At 54.6% G+C, this 17,171-nt stretch overlaps 1 protein-coding gene across 1 annotated transcript in view; it reads right to left on the reverse strand.

The window, feature by feature from the left end:
- Positions 1–1,838: 1,838 nt before the first annotated feature.
- The window catches only part of KLHDC4 (kelch domain containing 4), a 43,649-nt gene continuing 28,316 nt past the window's right edge, over positions 1,839–17,171 (reverse strand). Inside the window, exons 6-11 of the mRNA XM_039226248.1 lie at positions 11,390–11,482; positions 8,557–8,716; positions 5,407–5,482; positions 4,442–4,650; positions 3,545–3,947; positions 1,839–2,132 (exon numbers count right to left, since the gene is read on the reverse strand). Coding sequence (XP_039082179.1) covers positions 1,939–2,132; positions 3,545–3,947; positions 4,442–4,650; positions 5,407–5,482; positions 8,557–8,716; positions 11,390–11,482 — 1,135 coding nt within the window. The 3' untranslated portion in view covers positions 1,839–1,938. The remainder of the gene's footprint in view (positions 2,133–3,544; positions 3,948–4,441; positions 4,651–5,406; positions 5,483–8,556; positions 8,717–11,389; positions 11,483–17,171) is intronic.

The following is a 17,171-nucleotide window of genomic DNA, read 5'->3' on the forward strand; positions in this document are numbered from 1 at the left end:
CTCACCCCGTGCTAGGGAGCAACTACCCCTCTCCTGCCCCCAGTCAACACTGTGTCACCTTCCCCTCACCCCAACACACTCGGAGAGGCGGATTCCCAAGTGCGAACCTCACTTGCGTCACCTGCCCTGCACCTGAGCCTGAGCCTCCCCTCCCCTGGGGGGCTGCCTGAGGGCCCATTAGCCCCGCGGAGACCACCCGTCACCAGCAGGGCCTGGCCAGCATCTGGCCCTTCACGGGCGTTCTGCCAGCCCTGCCTGAGAATCTTCCAGGTAGGTTCCTCCCAGAGCGTCCAAGGAAAGCCCAGATGGCCCCGGCATCCAAGACAAGCGCCACGAATATGCCCTTCAAGCCAGGTTGTCCAGCTTTTGTGAAACCCAGCCCACCTTGACCAATGGGAGGTGTGCCACCCGACAGCCACTCTCTCCGACGACCATGGCCCCCACGGGCACCCCCCAGAGGTAGACTTCCCATTTCTGAGCTGCTTGTGAGAGCACAGCCCTGTGGTTCTGCTGCAGAGCAGCGTGCGAGCCCAAGAAGAGGGGTGGCACCGGCGACGCTGGTGGGGACCGAGCACCGGGAGGCGGCTAGGTGGGGCGGGGGCGGCTTCTGGGGCAAGTCAGCCCTCATCCTTCCGTGAAAGCCTTCCCAGGACAACCCTGCCCGCCCCCCAGGGCGTCCCCACTCTGGCCTCGGAGCGACCCGACGATGACCAGGACGGCCTGTTCTAGGAGCTAAATGGGTTGTTGATCCTGTTACTAGAAACTAAAAATACTACGTTCTCCTTGCTACAGATGTCAAAGACGAAAAAATGCACCAACTGTGAATTCAAAGCCTAACATCTGACCCCAATTCTGCAAACGGAAGCCGGTCTCTGGCCGTTAACCCTGGAGTGGGCCCCAGCCGGTGTGCTAACACTGCGCAGGCCTGTCCACAGCGGACCCCCGCCCCAGAGGCGCTGGATGGCGACACTGCCTGCGGACAGTGGGGCCCCTGCCCTCTGGCTTCCCTTCCGCTGGTCACTTTTGCCAAGGACAGCCTGGGGACCGACCGGGAAAGGAGCAGAGGGCGGCTCCACCATCTCTCCCCAGGAAACGCTGATGGAGCACTTCCGGGTCGGGCACGTGCCCTCACACACCCCGAGCAAGGCCGGCAGAGGGCAGCAGCGGAGCCATCAGGAGTCGGGCGGAGGCATGAAGCACGGAAGGAAAGGCGGCTGGCGGGCTGCAACTGAGAACTTCCGGAAACCACGGTGGGGCCCCCAGACAGATGACGCGCCATCACACAGAATGTCTGGCTCCTCGTCTGGCAGAAGGGAAATCGCCCACAAGGCACAAGGTGCGGTCTGTGCGTCTTGTGTGCACCCGAGCAGCAGCGCGGAGGCCTCACCTCCCGAAGATGGCCCGGCCACAGCTTTGCTCCAGGGCTGCCCTGTGTCGCTGCAGAAGGAACCCGCCTCTCAGGCTAACCCGCAGCCCAGCGCAGGGGAGCACCCTTGGTCACGAAAGGGGGCAATGGCCTTGGCGTGGGGGGCGAGCTCCCCCTGCGCCGCTGGGAGCCGGGCAGGCAGTGAGCACTGATGGGCAGGGTGCCTGAGGGGCGCAGGCTCTTCCTTGGGCAAGAAGGGGGAGGAAGGAAACACGTTCAGCCGAGGAAGGGGGTGCGCGGCAGGCAGCTGTGGGGGCTGCGGGGGCCGGGCCTGACAGGTGAGCCCCGGGGTTACAGAACGCACGTCGTGAGGACGCCCTTCACTTGATCACAGAAAGCGCCTGGCGCTGCCCAGACATACTCCAAATACAGACGACCTCGCAAAGACTAAGGCCTGCCTCGAGAAGACACCTACAGAGTAAAGCCAAGTTTTAATCAAACTTTACTGAAACATTAAAGTCTCTCATTACCCGCCAACACGGGGGCTTTGGAAGCAAAGTGGCCCCGCAGCTCTAGGTCTGGCGCGGGGCACCCGGCTCTGCGGCGGCTCGGCTGAGGGTCTCCTGCCGCCCGGCGCCGGCACGCGCGCCACACTCACCCCCGGCCTCCCCGCCGCTGTCGCCACTGTCCTCGTCCTCACTTTCGCCCTCAGCTCCCTCATCGCTGTCGTCTTCCGACTCGGGCTCCTCCAGCCACTCCTGAGCTCCTTTAAAGCAAAAGCACACGTTCAAACAGCGCAGCAGGGATTCCAGCCTCCCATCAAGAATCGCGTCCGGGGCGCCTGGGGGGCCCAGTCCATTCGGCGTCCGACTTCGGCTCAGGTCATGATCTCACGGTTCGTGTCTGTGCCGACAGCTCGGACTGGAGCCTGCTCCTGATTCTGTGTCTCCCTCTCTCTCTCTGCCCCTCCCCTGCACATGCTATTTCTCTCTCAAAAATAAACATTAAAAAAAATTGTGGGGGGGGATTGCTTGGGGGGCTCAGTCGGTTGAGCATCCGACTTCGGCTCAGGTCATGATCTCACGGTTCGTGTCTGTGCCGACAGCTCGGACTGGAGCCTGCTCCTGATTCTGTGTCTCCCTCTCTCTCTCTGCCCCTCCCCTGCACATGCTATTTCTCTCTCAAAAATAAACATTAAAAAAAATTGTGGGGGGGGATTGCTTGGGGGGCTCAGTCGGTTGAGCATCCGACTTCGGCTCAGGTCATGATCTTGCGGTTCGTGGGTTTGAACCCCGCGTCGGGCTCTGTGCTGACAGCTCGGAGCCTGGAGCTGCTTCTGATTCTGTCTCCCTCTCTCTCTGCCCCACCTCAAATCATACTCTGTCTCTCTCAAAAATAAATATTGAAAAATATAGGAAAAAAAAATTTTTTTTTTTTTTTTTGAAGAATCGCACTGTCAAAGTTAGCCCATGCTCCGGCACCTCTGGACGCCAGAAGGAAACATGCTGTTTTCTCCGGTTCAGAGAGCAGAGGCAACGGTACAAGACCCACCCCCCACCCCCACCCCCCAGTTTTGTCCTGCAGTCCCAGCTCTAACCTAGTCTTGCTCAAAAACTAATGAACCTTGCACACGGACAAAGGGCCACGTAGTGCCTTCCACTGAAAGCGTGGACTTGAGCTCCGTATTCAGTGTCTGCTCGTCAGGAAAGGAGCGGTAGCTGGCATCCAGCAGCCGCCTGCATACAGTGTGGGTGTGAGGGACTGAGGTCTGGATCGGAGCAGAGGCAGCCTGGACGCCCCCCAGCAGGTGTGCCCCAGACGCCCGGTCCGCCCTCGCGTGCTCACAGGGGCTGTGGACGCTGGACGGGGGCTCCCTAAGACCGGTTTCCTAGGATGCGCTTCCAAGAAGCACTGAGCAGGTCTGAGGCTCCCCAAGCGAAGCTCGCAGCCACGCCCTCAGCTCCCAGAGCAGGGACGGACGTGCCCAGGACAAGGCGCCTCGCCATGGCCACGGCCCACCCTTCTGGGAGCGGCCACAGAGCTGAGGGCACCTGGGTATCGCTCACGCAGGCTCAGTGGCACAGGGCAGACCTGAGTGGCCCTCGTGGACAGACAGGACAGAAGCTTTCTTTGGGTTCCCACCCCGACTTACAGAGGATCTGACCTCCACCCGCTCACCTGGGTCCATCTCCACCAAGGCCGTCCACTCCTGCATCTTGTGGAGATCCAGGCAGTACAAGTCGCTGAGGGTGACCTGGCGGTCACCTGCCTCAAACATGCCCCCGTAGAGGTAGAGCCGCCCGTGCTTCACGGCCAGCATGGCGTTGGAGCGGGGACACGGCTCCACCACGGGGCCACTGGCTTCATCGGGGCTGTCATCCTCGTCCGACTGCGGCTGCCCGGCCGGGCCCGGGGCAGCAAGAACCTGTTTAATGGTGACCACGGTCCCGTCCTCCGTGACCACCTCTCTGACCACCTCCAGCGGCTCCTGGGCACCGGCCCCACCATGTTCCTGCTTGTCAGCACCTTCAGGCTCTGTTTTTTTGCCCCTTCTCCGTTTCTTCTTCTCGGACTTGGGTCCCTGTCAATCAAAAGCAAGGCCGTGTGCTTTAGCAGCAGACAGCGGTGGGCGGGCAGTGTCCTCAAGTGACCTGGGGGCGAGGCAACCCCCCCAAGGGGGGCTGGACCACGTGCCTGAAGCACCCCACCCTAGTCCCCCCTGTTCACCCACGGGCACCAAGTCTCTACCTGGGGTGACCCTCAAGGAAAAGGGCAGGGAGGCCACAGCCTAGACCTTGGTCGCACATCTACCGAATGCCCAGCAGAGATGGCAAAGCTCTTCACCCAGAGAGGGGTCTCTGCCAGAGTGGGCCGCCTCCTTAGGCCTCAAGGCCTCTGATGCCAACAACTCATCTGGACCTGAAGTCCCAGGGGACCCCAGTGCTGGGAAGGTGCGCCCCTGCCCGCAGTGACGGTAAAGACACTGGGAACTCACACGGAGCCCCACAGAGGGATGGGGGGGTGTCCACAACAGGGCTGCATGTCTGGCCTATGACCGCCTGGGCGTGTCTCTACCTTCAGATGCCCGGCAAACCAGCGGTTCCTGGCGGCGTCATAGAAGTGCAAGTCGTTGAGGAAGTCCCCCTCCAGCCTCTCCTCCTCTTCCTCGTCACACACACCCCCGAACAGCAGCGTCTGATGGTTCGGAGTCACGGCCACCGAAAAGCCAGATCTCGGAGTGGGCTTGGCTCCCGCAGGGTTAATACGAGTCCATCCCCATTTGCCTATTGCAGCGGGGACACAGGGGAGAGGGAGGTGACCGTGGGCACCCCCAGGGTCCCCTGGCCTCCAGTGACCGGCACAAGTGGAAACACAAGACTGCAGGTAAAAGTGCACCGAGTTCACGCGCTTTGGTCGCTCTGCAGAAACGGAACACGGCTCGCCAGGCCCCGGGTCTAACCAGCCTGCTGCAGGGGTCCCGCAGACACCATGTCCGCCGAGCGCTTCCCAGCTGCAGCTCGCAGGCCAAGTGCCAGGAGACCCTGGCGCTGCGCCCTCCCCGTGGTGAGGACCACTGCCCAAGGCCGCAGACGCCCAGCTCTCCCGCCTGAGACCTCTACACCCACTCCTCTCTCAGCACCCGCCAGGTTCACACGGTAAAACCGCAACACGTAATCCAGCCCGAGACTCGCGGCCAGGCCACCAGCAGCCGCGTGCTCTTGGGGGCGCACAAGGGAACGACCGACAAGCAGCGGCCCCCACCCTCTCAAGCAGGGGGGCTCCTGGCTCGACGCCGCATGTGCTTTCAGGTCAGGCCGTCCCAAACACCCCAGAGGGTGAACACTCCGGCTGCCCCTGCTGTACGGACAGTCACTAGGCTTATCCACAGAACGCCCGGTCTGCCCACGCAGGCGAGGACTCGCCCACACCCTGGCCCAGGGTGCAGGGGCCTGTCGCCCCCCTCCCCCCCATCCCAGCCACAGGGCCCTACCCTGCTGCCTGCAGGAACCCGCGGCCCACCCTCCACACGGCCCACGCACCTTCCCTTCCGTCCGCAGGCTGCAGCAGGAACATATCGGAATGCTGCGTGCCCCTGTCCACGTCCTTCTTGACTCTCTGCAGAAGGAGCCGGGAGACTTGTGAGAACTGGCTGGGTGCCACCCACAGTGTCCCACATGGTCCCCTCAGGCTTGTGGTCTTGCTTCTCGCTGGGAGACGGGGTGGGGGAGGGGAGCGCTCGGAAGCCTTGCTTCGGACCAACTTCAAAGAAGTATGAACTACGACCCCTTCAATTCTGACCTCACCGAGCAGATGGAATAAAAACGTTGGTTATCGTTTATTAATTATTCAGAATAGATTTTAAATTTAAAAGCCCACCGCTCTAATGACCACTGTGGTGCCAGGAACACGCCAGCACCGTTGCTGGTGCATCCACGGCTTCTGCAGCTGCCCGGGTCGAGGCGGAGGGGGCTCCACCAGAGCCCACGGGGACCTCTCCCGAGGCCACAGGAAAGCCATCTGCCATCGGCAGCTCCCCCAGGGCCCCAACCCCTTCATCTTTCAGTCTGTGAGCTCAGGCTGCACTGCAAGGACCAAGTCAACGCTCCGAGCAGCAGGCAGCCGGCCCGGGACTCTCCGCGGCCGTGATCTCCGGTGCTCACACAGCACCTAAACATTACGGTTCTGAAAAACGTGCAGCAAAACGGCCATCCTATGGGGAGAGGCTTGGGTAATGTTAATTTCATCTTTGTCTTTACCCTCTAAATCCCTCATTTTTAACCAACTTGAATTTCAGGTGAGTTTTACATTTACAGGCAAATCGAGTAGTAGTTTTCCTGCAAATAACAACCTCTGTGTGTGTTATGTTGCTAATTTAGGACCAAATGCTGATTAAGCCCTACCAATAACTAATAACTTAATTAAGAATAAAGACCATAGTTCATTCGGATTTCCTCAGTTTCCCCCAGCACCCCTTCTTGTTCCAAGACCCCGTGTGGCATGTGTGGTCGTCGTGAGCCCCCAGGCCCCGCTGTTTCTGAGGACCTTCAGCGGCTATGACGTGCAGGTCAGCGGTCCATCTACAGACCCTTGTCCGACCTTCTCTCACGACCAGACATGGGCTTCTGGGTGGGCCCCTCTCATCCGTCACACTGGGGGGGCACACCGTCACGGTGACTGATCACCGCTGCTGACGTGGCCACAGGGCTGTCAGGTCATCACCCCCTCCCCCTCCCCCCAGCTTTCCACAGTCCTCCTGGAAGGACAAGTCTGCACGGCCCTACTTAGTGAGGGAGTCACGCTCCAGGCCTCAAGGGCAGAGCGGCTACGCAATTCACGTGGAACTCTGCACAGGCATCAGTCCCTTCTCCCCCATTTATCCTTTTAATCGTTTGTTTCTAACCACACAGACTTACGGCCTTCGACGTTGCGCTGTCGGCTATAATCCAATCCACTTTACTCACTCGGGGGCCAGAACCTGGTTCCAGCCTCGGCCACTGGAAACCCTTCCGGCGCTCGTGTGTCCCTCTGACACAGCCCATTGGTGCAGGTTTCCCAGAAGTGCTTCCTCCGGCTGGGCCACGAGACACCCCAGCCTCTCCCTGTGCACCCCCAGCCCCGGGCTTGGCCGCTTTCCCAAGGAGCACCGGGTCCTGTCCCCAGAGGTGGGGTCAGAAGCTGAGATGTGGGCACGGGGAGCGCTCGCAGCCGCTGGGCACTGTTGCTCCCAAGCCCTCCCCACGGCAGACCCAGGAAGTGCGCGCGCAGGCTTTTTTCCCTCTCCCCCACGGTGGTGTGCTCCCTGCAGGCAGGGAGATCGTTTCCTTCTGGAAAACAAAGCCACGCCCCCACTGTCCCAGGAAGGGACACGTGCCCTGGGTATCCTAAGGCCAGGGAGGCGCAGTTTAGGGCACGTGTGGGGAGCCACCTGAATCACAGGAAGTGAAAACCAGGGGTCCAGCTCAGGTCACGAACTCACAGTTCGTGGGCTCGCGCCCCGCGTCAGATTCTATGCTGACAGCACAGAGCCTGCTTGGGATTCTCTCTCGCCCTGTCTCTCTACCCCCTCCCACTCATGCTCAGTCTCTCTCAAAAATTATAAATAAAGGTCAATTTTTTTAAAAAAATTGCAACGAGACCCCACCAGACATCCACCAGAAAAGCCAAGAATAAAAACTCTGGTGGGATCAAGCGTTGGCAAGGGTGTGGGGCAACCGCTGCGGGAAGGGGTGTGACACTCTGCACCTGGGTCCCAAGGAGCCCTACTCCTGGGCACCTGCCAGAGAAAGGAGAACGCAGTGCCTCACGGTGGCCCGCATGAGAACACACATCGCGGCTTTGGTCGTGATGGTCAGAAACCGGAAGGGGCCCCGTGTCGCCAACAGAGATGCGAGAAACCGATGTGGCCGCCAGAGTGGCAGAGCGCTCGGTGTGAAGCAGGCGGCTGAGACGCGCGGCGGGGACGGACCTCACGAGCGCACTGCAGCACCCCCTGCACTTTTCTCTGAGACGCGTCCAGAAAGATGGGGGTGGGGGGAGAGCAGCACAGCCGCAAACGACTGTGGAGAAGCAGGAACAGCAGAGCACAAACCACAGAGGTGTCCAGGTGGGGACAGAAGCGCTCGCTGACCTTAAGTCACTCCAGGTCAGAGAAATTTTGAAAACACGAAGGCTAAGAGCGAGCCAGCAGTGAGCCAGCAGTGAGCCACCACCTCATCCCCCACGGGCTCACAGATGTGTACAGGCCGGCGTGGTGTGCCCGGAGGCCATGGCAACTGCCCCCCGTGTGGACGACATGCCGCAGAGCGGGCAGGAGCCACACAGGTACACGCGCACCCAGAGAGGTGTGCAACAGCAGTCACTGCAGCTGGAACAAGTGGCCTGTTGCACACGGAACACCACACGGCAGCTGGGGTCTCTGGTCAGGAATGAAGACCCACCCTGCCACCGGCCCGTCCGTCCCAACACAGAATTGTTCACACTGCAGCGTTCAGGGCATATGGGTTAGAACGTAATATAGCCGAAAAATCTCAGTATGTTCATGGGGCGGATTAACACGCATCCATTTCTACCTCAATAAAAAGCGTTTCTATTAAGCCACATGCAATATTCTTGGGAACTTTTCATTCTTGGTGCAAGTGAAAAAGGCAACAGAACAGAGTGCGTCTGTTTTCCTCCATGTCGCATCTTACCTGCTTCGAGTAGCCCCCGTAGATGACAATGCTGCCCTGGGGAGTGACAGACATCTGGCAGCCGGATCTAGGGGAGGGGCCAGCCCCCGACGGGCACAGCCGACTCCACGTGAACGTGTCCAGGTCAAAGGCATACACGTCATTGTAGTAGATGTAATCTCTGGTTGTAACACGGTGACACAAAAAGACAGTGACATTAAAAACTGGACCTGATTAAATTCAAGGTAAACTTTCTACCATCTGTAATAAGCTCCCAGTTTAAACCCACACGAAAGGGCTGGAGGCACATGTGAGTTCGTATCTGGAAATTAGAGATAACGCTAGCTTACAGAAATTCAGTAATTCGCCTGGATCTGAAAGCGTTTTTAATCTGGAAGTGATACTATATTTCCTTACAAAGTTTACAAAATCACAATCTTGCAAACAATTGCATTAGGTTACCGTGCTCCTGGATTAGAGACTCGGGCAAATCCTCAGAACGGAATATGTGCAGCTGGGCCAGGGCTGTGAAGAGACCCCGAGCCGGGTAGGGAGCCGGGCAGCAGCAAGGGCGCCCACGGCCCTGCCTTGCTCAATGCTCCAGGGACGCAAGCTGCGCAGGACTCACATGCAGAAGGGCCTGGAGAAGGGGCCCCGTGGGTGGGACAGCAGTTGCCGGGCCTGAATCGTGGCGGGAATGCTGCCCCCTGGTGTCACTTCACACACAGCCACGGGCAAAGCCAAGGGGCCTGGGGTCAGAACTACAGCGGAACATACGAGGTGCTCCCCAGGCACTCCAGGCAGCCAGCCAGGCCTGAGGTGGGAAATTCTACCACAGTCCAAGCACTCGTGTCTTTCCCACTGCAGCTAGCCCAAGTCTGGCGCCTGCGGCCAGCACGCGGAAGGGCCGGCACAGGCCGGTTTGCTGTGCTGTGCACTCAAACGCCATGCACAGCATGGAACACCGGCACCCACAGAAATGCGCCTTCTGGAGGACGGCGTTTCATACGGGAATGAGGAACATGGAGGGGCACGGTTCTGAAAGGCTTCATTACAGTCTCCTGCTTCCTCGCATTTCACGTTGCAGGTTTTCAGTAAAAAAATTCTATTCTGCACATAAATGTCAATTTCGGTTTTAAAAAGCCAGAGTAACGTGTTTAGTGTGGAAGATTTCTTTCCTAGTATTTTTTTTTTTGGTCCTGTGTATTTGAGTAAGATAACAGATAATAGCTTTGAAAACAGTTCTGCTTCTGAAAAAGCTGCGAATCGCAACCACTATACAACTTGACCCGCTTTCTAACCCGCGCCCACTTCCGAAGTGCGGACACAGTAACCTGTGCTCCCTTCGGCAGAGCTACACGATAACCCGCGAGTTCCAAGGAGCAGGGCTTGTGCTGGTCTCCCCATCCTGCACCCGTGCGGTGCTGAATTAATGCACCAACGAACTCATGAATCTGTGTGTGACAAATAATCCTTTGTTTAAAAAAAAAAGAATAATACAGGACAATCCCTTGGGAATAAGCTTTTCAAACCAGCCCGGGCTCCCTCACCCAAAGTGGCGGTAACCAACCGACCGCCGGTGGGGCGGGGCTCCGGAAACGAGCCATCTCTCGTGGAGGCCACCTTCTGCTGGGTGTCCGTTAGCGTCCCTTACCCGGGACGTGGGACCAGGACCCGCCCGCCAGCAGGAGCGTCTTGCGGACACAAGATGAAAGCATTACGACACCCAAGTTACACCTCGGAGAACACAGAATCACCTGTTTCACTTCACTTATGCTTTTAAGATCCTCTCCAAATGCACAGAAGAGTTTATCTCCCCTTCTGTCAATTAATAACACGTCTTTATTCACGAAGAAAAACTGCAGCTTTAATTGAGCCAAATCTACACCCCAAACCCCTACTAAGACCACGCTGAGGGGATAAGAAAAACTACAAGGCTCTGCCTAACTCACCCCAGGTCCCCTCTTCATATCCATGTACAACAATTTATTCATGAGCCAGTAATTATCAGAAAAAACTTGGGCAAACAGACCCATAACGTGACAGCAATGGAAGCAATGCCATGACAGCTAATGAACTGATCGCTCTTCTCCCTAAAGGACCAGGAGACGGAAGCGGAGAACACGCCTGGAGAGACACCCCACCCGCCTTTCTCCACGTGGGGCCCGGTCAGCGGAAAAGCACGCAATCGCAGCCTCCGTCAGGCACGGCACCAGCCCAGCCGTCGACACGACATGGTGCGCAGCAGGATGGGGCAGGCACACTGATCCGTCACCACGCGCCTTGTTTCTCTGGACTGAACGAAGGACACTCGAGAGGCTATCGTGTGGACAACAGGCTCCACAGACAGACGACCCGCTGGCCCGACCCGGAGCGCACACACGTGGCATACGTGAACGTGGCAGGCGTACCAACGTGGCCACAGCACAGAGGCGCAGACCTGCCTGCAGAGCGTGAGTGGCGCTGGGGCCCCCTGGCCAGCCGCAGAGGCATCACCGGCAAATGTGCAGACACACAGACGCTCAGACCCCACCTGGGCCCACTGAGTCAGCCACCAGAGGGTGGGGCCCGCAATCAGTTTTAACACCCCCCCCCCCCCAGGGGATTCTGTCTAACCCTGCGTTAGACAGATGTGCCCATACCGTCTGTGGGCACGGCATGAAATAAAGACGCAGAGCCCCTGGTCCGGGAACTATTAAGAATTTCAAGGCTGCCTCAGCTGCATATCCATGAAGCTGGCTCAGGTTTTAGGGGCTGGGCAGCCTTTTCCACTTGTACTCAGAACAGTGCTTCCCACAAAAGACCCACTCCTTTCTGTTTCAGGAAAGAAAGGGGTCCTGCTATCGGTACTAACCTTGCACTCTCGTGGAAGCCACCGAACAGTATTAACTGTCTCTTCCAGGCTACCATCCGATGTCCACTCCGACCTGAAGGGCCTCCTGTTGATCTAAAATGGAGGGGGGGAAAAAAGAGCACTTTTTACACCGACTTCTGTTTCACAAGCACTTACTGAGTACCATTTATCGGGACCACCGGCTGGACCATCCTGAGTCTCGCTAGCTGCTGTACCTGTGGAGAGCCAGGCTCTACGGCCCGGGAGCAAAGATTTCTCAGAGGGACTTAAATACCGACGCTGGGCTCCATTAAAACAGCAAACCTCAGCTCTTCAAAATAAACCACTGTACAGTAAAACAGCCAGCGGTGAAGGGGAGGAACCTCGGTTTCTGCAAACACACACCTCACCAATGACTTGCGCCCAGAAAACAAAGAATTCTTACTATCTGATGAGTAAAATAAACCCAATAAAATTACAGGCAAAAGACTGGAACAGAATGTTGAAATAAACACAGGAAAGAAAAGACACACAAACAGCCAATAAAAACAGAAAAAGAAAGTCAACACCGTCGCTCATCAGTCGTCAGTCAGCAAGCCGCAAGCACAGTGCGCCCCGTGCCGAACCAAACCGAGCAGAGCGTCCGCTCGCTCACGCGGCACCGCGGCAGGGGAAGGTTAGCACGAGCGCCAGGACGTGTCGCACGCCGTGAGGCGCTCCTGGCGCCCAAGCCAGCAACGGGATGCCAGGTACTTACTCAGAGGTGAAGACACGAAGGCACAGGAAGACCGACACACATAGTTTAGAGCAGCTTATTCCTCACTGTCAAACCCCGGAAGCAGCCAGGAGATGCTTCAATGGGTGAATGGAAACAAGCGCGGCACCTTCTCACCACGGAGGGCTGCCAGCTACAGAGAGGGCACACGCGGTGCGCACGGGCCTCGTAACCTCATGCTCAACGGAAGCGGCATCGGAAGCGGCATCGGAAGGGCACGTCCTGTGTGATTCCACTTGTGATTCCACTTGCGGGAGAGTCTTTAAAAGGCAAAACCAATCTGTGGTGATGACAGCAGTTGCCTGGGGCCAAAGATTACAAGGGGCGAGAACTTTCTGGAGTGATGAACACCTTGTCTGTCCTGAGTATGGTCGTGGTTACACGGGTGCGTGTATTAGCTGAGGCGCCTCTAACTGTCCACCTAAAAGGTAGGCGTCTTATTGAATGTGATTCTATCTCGTTAAAACTGATACAAAAAAATACACAGCAATAAATAACCAACAGAAGGGACTTCTGAGTTCTGGTTCAGCATTCAAGGGACTTGGAAGTCACCAATGTGTCCCAACAGGTAGCCAGAAAAGTAGACAACTCTTCTTGAGCCCCCACAGAGGGAGGGACACGGGGCAAACTGCTGGCCCCCAAATGAGAGATGGACAGGTGCACACAGAAGTCCCACTTCCAGAAGCAGAGGCTCAGGAGCGAAAACGGCAGGAATCGGCTCGACAGGCAGGCCTGGACAAGCTGCCGGAGGTCAGTGCGGCAGCTCAGAGAGCGAAAAAGTCCAGGGGCACCCGTGACGGGCCCCACAGTGCTGTGCGATGTGCTGCTAGGAGCTCAGCAGGTTCCCACAGGAAACGTCCCCGACTCACCCCCGGTCTCCTGGCAGGGAAGGGGGGAAGGGGCCACCGTGACGTGTGCAGGCCTGCCCTCGGGGAAAACCAGCTAAGGGGAGCCCCCCCCCCGTACCCTGCGGGAGGACAACCCGCACCAAGCTGACCTGGAGGAGGGGGCCCGGGCGTGCCAGCCCACCCAGCCCACCCAGGAAGGGCCGTGCTTGTGCAGTCCCCAGCCCGGAGGCGCGGGCTCCACAAAGGACCCAGACCTCATCACAGGGGTGGAGAGGGCTTCCCCTTCTGAACACCACACCGCGTTACACCCCTGACCTATGTACGGCAGCTCCTTCTAACTGGTCCATCACGTCCTGCTAGCGGGGAAACACGGCACCCCAAAAGGCAAAAAGCACACTCGGAAGGTTCCCAGCAAGCACCAGAAGCAGACAGGCAGGGGTGCGAGAATAAGAGACCGGGAATTGACCAAGTGTGATTAACGCGCTAAGGGCTGCAATGGCTGAAGCAGACGGCAAGCAGGACAGGTGGGCAATGTCAGCGGCGAGGCGGAAATCCGAAGAAGAACCAAGAAGAGAGATCAAACCAGCCACAGAAACGGAGACCACCTAGCATGCCTCCAATGGGCTCGTGAGCAGGCTGGACACGTTTAAGAGCCCGGAGCCGGGGGACACAGCAACACGGAGCTCGGAAACCAAACACCAAGGAGAACCAAGCCTGAAAAGACCAGAATAGAATATCCGAGGACCGTGGGCCGCCTACGCTGCAGGTGTAACACAAGCACAGAAGCTGTGCCAGAAAGAGAAGACACAGGAACGGAAGAAAAAGAGGAAACAATGAGAATTTCCCCAAACTAAACTCTGCCATCAAACGACAGATGCAGGAAGGCTGGAGAGCACTGAGCAGGACAGATGCCAGGAAATGATACCGAGACGTGTCATTTTCAAGTTACAGAAAACCAAAGACAAAGGAAAAATCCTGGAAGCAGCCACAGGAAAGAACACCTTACCCACAAAGAAACAAAGGTAAGAATTACATCCAACTCTTGCTCAGAAACTGAGGCGGCAAGAAGAGTGGAGAGAAATATTCAAAGTGGGGAGAGAACTCTGTGCTCCGCAAAAGCCGCCTTCAAAAGTGAAGAAGAAATGAGACTTTCTCCAACAAACCAAACTTAAAGGATGTGGCTGCCTCGCAAGAAATGTTAAACGGTCTTTTAGAGGAAATAAAGTAATAACATGGGTTAAAAACTTGAATCTACAAGGAAGGAAGAGAATTGAAGAAATAAGTGATGTCAAAATAAAAACATTTTATTTTTCTTAATCGGAACTGATCTATCGAGTAACACTTTGCTCACGGCCACAGGAGCTAATGCACTTGACCGTGTGTCCCTCTGTACACACGTTCTTACGCAGGAGTCCGTGTCAGTGAGATGACAGCAGTCACACCGGACGAGAGAAGGAATTAGGATTATTTTGCTATTTCAAGGTATCCACGCTACTCAAGACATGGAACCGTGTTACTGAGAGCAGACGTGGATTAGCTGTCAATGTAAGCCACTGAAAGTAGTAAAAAATAACATGCTAAGAAAGGAGGAAAACGGGATCCTGTAACACGCTCCGTTTAAACTGCAAAAACACAACAAAAAAAGTCAGGCAAACAGAAGAACAAGGAATAAGGGCAACAACAGAAAATAATAAATTCAGCAGATATTGATCTAATATCACTTTCAATGTTAATTGATCTAAATACACCAATTAAATGACAGAGGCTGTCAGAGTAGATCGAAACACAAATCCCAGCTACGTGTGTCCATCCACAAGTAACCCTGTAAACATAAAGACACTCGCACATGAAGAGTGAACACAGGGAGAATTAATTAGCTTCCATTACCTGACCACTAAGCAAAGAAAAGTAAGAGTAACTATGTTTCAGACAGAGCCGACTTCAAAACAAGGGAAGTTACCAGGGACCTAAACCGCCTTTCCACAAGCACACAGCTGTCAGTTCTTAACATGAACACACCCAACAACACAACATCAAACTATGTGAAGCAAAAAGAACAGAAATGCAAGGAGAAAAGAGACATCTGCCATCGCAGGTGGAAAATTCAGTGCCTCTCTCTCAAAAATGGACACGGCAGCATAAATCCGCAAGGACAGAGCTGGACTCAACCCACTGTCCATCACCGGAACACAACAGCCATCTACAGGCTGCTTCACCCAACAAGGGGCAGAACACACGTTCTTCTCACGCTCACATAGGACATTCACATGACAGACCACATTCTGGGCCAGAAAACACACCATTCACTAACCGAAAAGAATAGAAATCATACAGTTTCTGCTTTTAGAGCACAGTGGGAATGAACTAGAAACCAGTAACAGAAAGATAACCTACTAAGCTCCCGGGCGCCCCTCTTGATTCTGCCTCTGGTCATGATCTCACAGTTTCTGAGTTGGAACCTGAACCCCGCATCAGGCTCCATGCTGACAGTGCAAAGCCAGCTTAAGATTCTCCCTCTCTCTCTGCCTCTGCCCCTCCCCAACTTGTACTCTCACTCAAAGTAAATAAACCTAAAAAAAAAAAAAAAATAGATGGGAAATCTCAAAATATGCAGATTAAACAACATACTTTTAAATAACGTGGGTCAAATTAGACATAAGGAGAAATTTTAAAATGTTTTGAACCAAATGAAAATAAAAACATAATTTATCAAAAGTTGTGGGATAGAGTGAAATGTATAGTATTGAATACACATATTAGAAAAGAAGTAGGATTTAAAGTCAATAATCTAAGTTTCCACCATAGGAAACTAGAAAAAAGAAGAGGAGACTAAACTCAAAGCAGAAAAAAAGATATAAGAGTTAGAGCACAGAGGTGCCTGGGTGGCTCAAACGTCCAACTTTTATTTTTTTAACTTCTTAAAAAAATGTTTATTTTTGAGAGAGTGCAAGCAACCACATAGCAGTGAGTAAGACCGAGGATTCAAAGCAGGCTCCACACTGACAGCAGCAAGCCCAGCGTGGGACTCAAACTCATAAACTGCGAGACTATGACCTGAGCCAAAGTCAGACACCCAACCAACTGAGCACCCTGGCACCCCAAACATCCAACTCTAGATATCAGCTCAGGTCATGATCTCACGATTCATGGGAGGGAGCTCCACATCAGGCTCCGTGCTGACAGAGAAACCTGCTTTGGGCTCTCTCCCCCTCTACCCCTCCCCTACTCTCTCTCTCTCTCTCTCAAAATAAACACTTAAAGAATTAGAGCAGAAATTAATATTTTTGAAAACAATAAAGAAAAATCAACAAAACCAAAAGCTAGTTCTTTGAAAAGATAGACAAAATTAATAGGCCTCCAGCCAAGCTAAGAAAAAAGGGGGGAGAACCCAAATTACTAATACCAGAAATGAAAGAGGGGACATCACTACAGATCCCATAGAAATAAAAAACATCAATAATAGCCAAAAAAGCAATACTATGAATAACTCTATGCCCATAGACTGGGTAACCTGGATAAACTATACTAATTCCTTAAAAAGACAGAATTTACCAAAATCCACACAAAAAGTAGACAATCTGAATAGGTTTACATCTATTAAAGATATTAATAATCTTCCAAAACAGAAAGCACCAGGCCCAGAGGGGCTCACTGGTGAATTTTACCAAACATTTAAGGAAAAAAATTGTACCAATCAATCCTCTACAACCTCTTTCAGAACATAGCTTCTGTCCTCTATCCAGCACTACTCTATACCAAAACCAAAGACATTACCAAAAAAGACTACAGCATCTCTCAGGAACAGAGATCAAAAACTCTCAATATTAACAAACTGAATCCGAAAAAAGTATAAAAGGAATTATACACCATGACCAAGTGGGATTTATCCCGGGTACACACCAAGGCAAGTTTCACACTCTAAAATCAGTTAATAAGACCCATCACACCGAGAGACTAAGAAAAATTACCGGATCATACTGACAGATGCGTAAAAAGTATCTGTCAGAATCTAACAATGATTCATGATAAACTCAGTAAACTAGGAACATAGAAGGAAAAGACAGAAAACTGTCTGTTTGCAGTTGACATGACCTATGTAGAAAATCTAAAAGAACAGGGGCACCTGGGTGGCTCAGTCGGTTAAGCGTCCGACTTTCGATTAGGTCATGATCTCGCGGTT

This window comes from Hyaena hyaena, unplaced genomic scaffold, assembly GCF_003009895.1.
Source record: "Hyaena hyaena isolate Hyena2069 unplaced genomic scaffold, ASM300989v1 scaffold_1, whole genome shotgun sequence".
Classification (NCBI taxonomy): Eukaryota; Metazoa; Chordata; class Mammalia; order Carnivora; family Hyaenidae; genus Hyaena; species Hyaena hyaena.